The sequence below is a fragment of the Limulus polyphemus genome, unplaced genomic scaffold (assembly GCF_000517525.1).
Source record: "Limulus polyphemus unplaced genomic scaffold, Limulus_polyphemus-2.1.2 Scaffold836, whole genome shotgun sequence".
In the NCBI taxonomy this organism is placed as follows: Eukaryota; Metazoa; Arthropoda; class Merostomata; order Xiphosura; family Limulidae; genus Limulus; species Limulus polyphemus.
The window spans coordinates 28,653-29,925 of NW_013666446.1; the positions used below are offsets into that span (position 1 = coordinate 28,653).

At 38.0% G+C, this 1,273-nt stretch overlaps 2 protein-coding genes across 8 annotated transcripts in view; both read right to left on the reverse strand.

Annotated features, from left to right (window-relative positions):
- The window catches only part of LOC106460787 (neurocalcin homolog), a 53,720-nt gene that overhangs the window by 13,024 nt on the left and 39,423 nt on the right, over positions 1–1,273 (reverse strand). The gene's annotated exons all lie outside the window — the stretch shown is intronic.
- Positions 1–1,273, reverse strand: part of LOC106460786 (neuronal calcium sensor 2-like) — a 59,299-nt gene that overhangs the window by 1,881 nt on the left and 56,145 nt on the right. For all 7 annotated transcript variants that reach the window (XM_022387571.1, XM_022387570.1, XM_022387569.1 and 4 more), the window contains one exon: positions 74–346. In XM_022387571.1, the coding sequence (XP_022243279.1) occupies positions 74–346 (273 nt within the window). The remainder of the gene's footprint in view (positions 1–73; positions 347–1,273) is intronic.

Genomic DNA, 1,273 nt, shown 5'->3' on the forward strand with positions numbered 1-1,273 from the left:
GTGCTCAGTAAGTCCATCTTTAATGATATACTACTAAATTTGCACATAAACCTCTGTCAGTTGTAATACAAACCTGTACAATTTTAGTCATCTCTCTCTTCTCAATTAGTCCATCTCCATCGATGTCATACATTCTGAAAGCCCACTTAAGCTTATCATCCGATGATCCTCCTGAAGTAATGCCCACTGCTAAGAGAAACTCCTTGAAGTCAATGGAGCCATTATGATCTGTATCAAATGTCCGGAATACATGTTTACAAAAGTTTTCTGGGTTTCCAGAGGTGAAAAACAATTTGTAGAGCTCCACAAATTTTTCTTTATTTAATTTTCCATCTGGACAGTCATGCTGGGGTGAAAACAATATGAAAAAAAAAAAAACTGAGTGCATGTAAAAAATGTAGAATGGAAATAAAGCACTATAATGATCAATCAATTAAAAAGTATTATTTGTCTATTAAAAATTGATGCCTCTGAAATAAATGTTACAATTGTCACAACTTTTCAACCAGTTTACATCAGATTCTTTAAATTTCAAAAGCATAATAAATATACATAACTGATTATTTAAGAGCAGCAATTACACTGATTATTATCATGTAAACTAACTGATTAATTGATATTAGTATTTTTGATTATTCCAACTATCCAAGTAATTCAAATATTTCCATCTAACTTGCTTGTCCTGTCTTTGTAAGGCAAAGCTACTAAAGCTATCTGCCACTGTCACTAATTTTTTACTGCTGACTAAAAAAGTGCAACTGGCTGGCAACAACTATCACCAACTGTTTAATTTATTTTGTTGATGAATTGTTGCCTAGAGGGAATGCAATTCTCTGGCAGAACCCACCCCTACCTTTTCTGTTGTTGTTGGAGAACTACTGATTAGAAGGAAGGTAACTCCCTGGCAGCACCCACTCCCACTTTTCCTGTTGTTGTTGGAGAACTGCTGATCAGAAGGAAGGTAACTCCCTGGCAGCACCCATTCCCACTTTTCCTGTTTTTGTTGGAGAACTGCTGATCAGAAGGAAGGCAACTCCTTGGCAGCACCCACCTCCATTTTTTCTGTTGTTGTTGGAGAACTGCTGATCAGAAGGAAGGTAACTCTCTGGCAGCACCCACTCCCACTTTTCCTGTTGTTGTTGGAGAACTGCTGATCAGAAGGAAAGCAACTCTCTGGCAGCACCCACCCCACTTTTTCTGTTGTTGTTGGAGAACTGCTGATCAGAAGGAAAGCAACTCTCTGGCAGCACCCACCCCACTTTTTCTGTTGTTG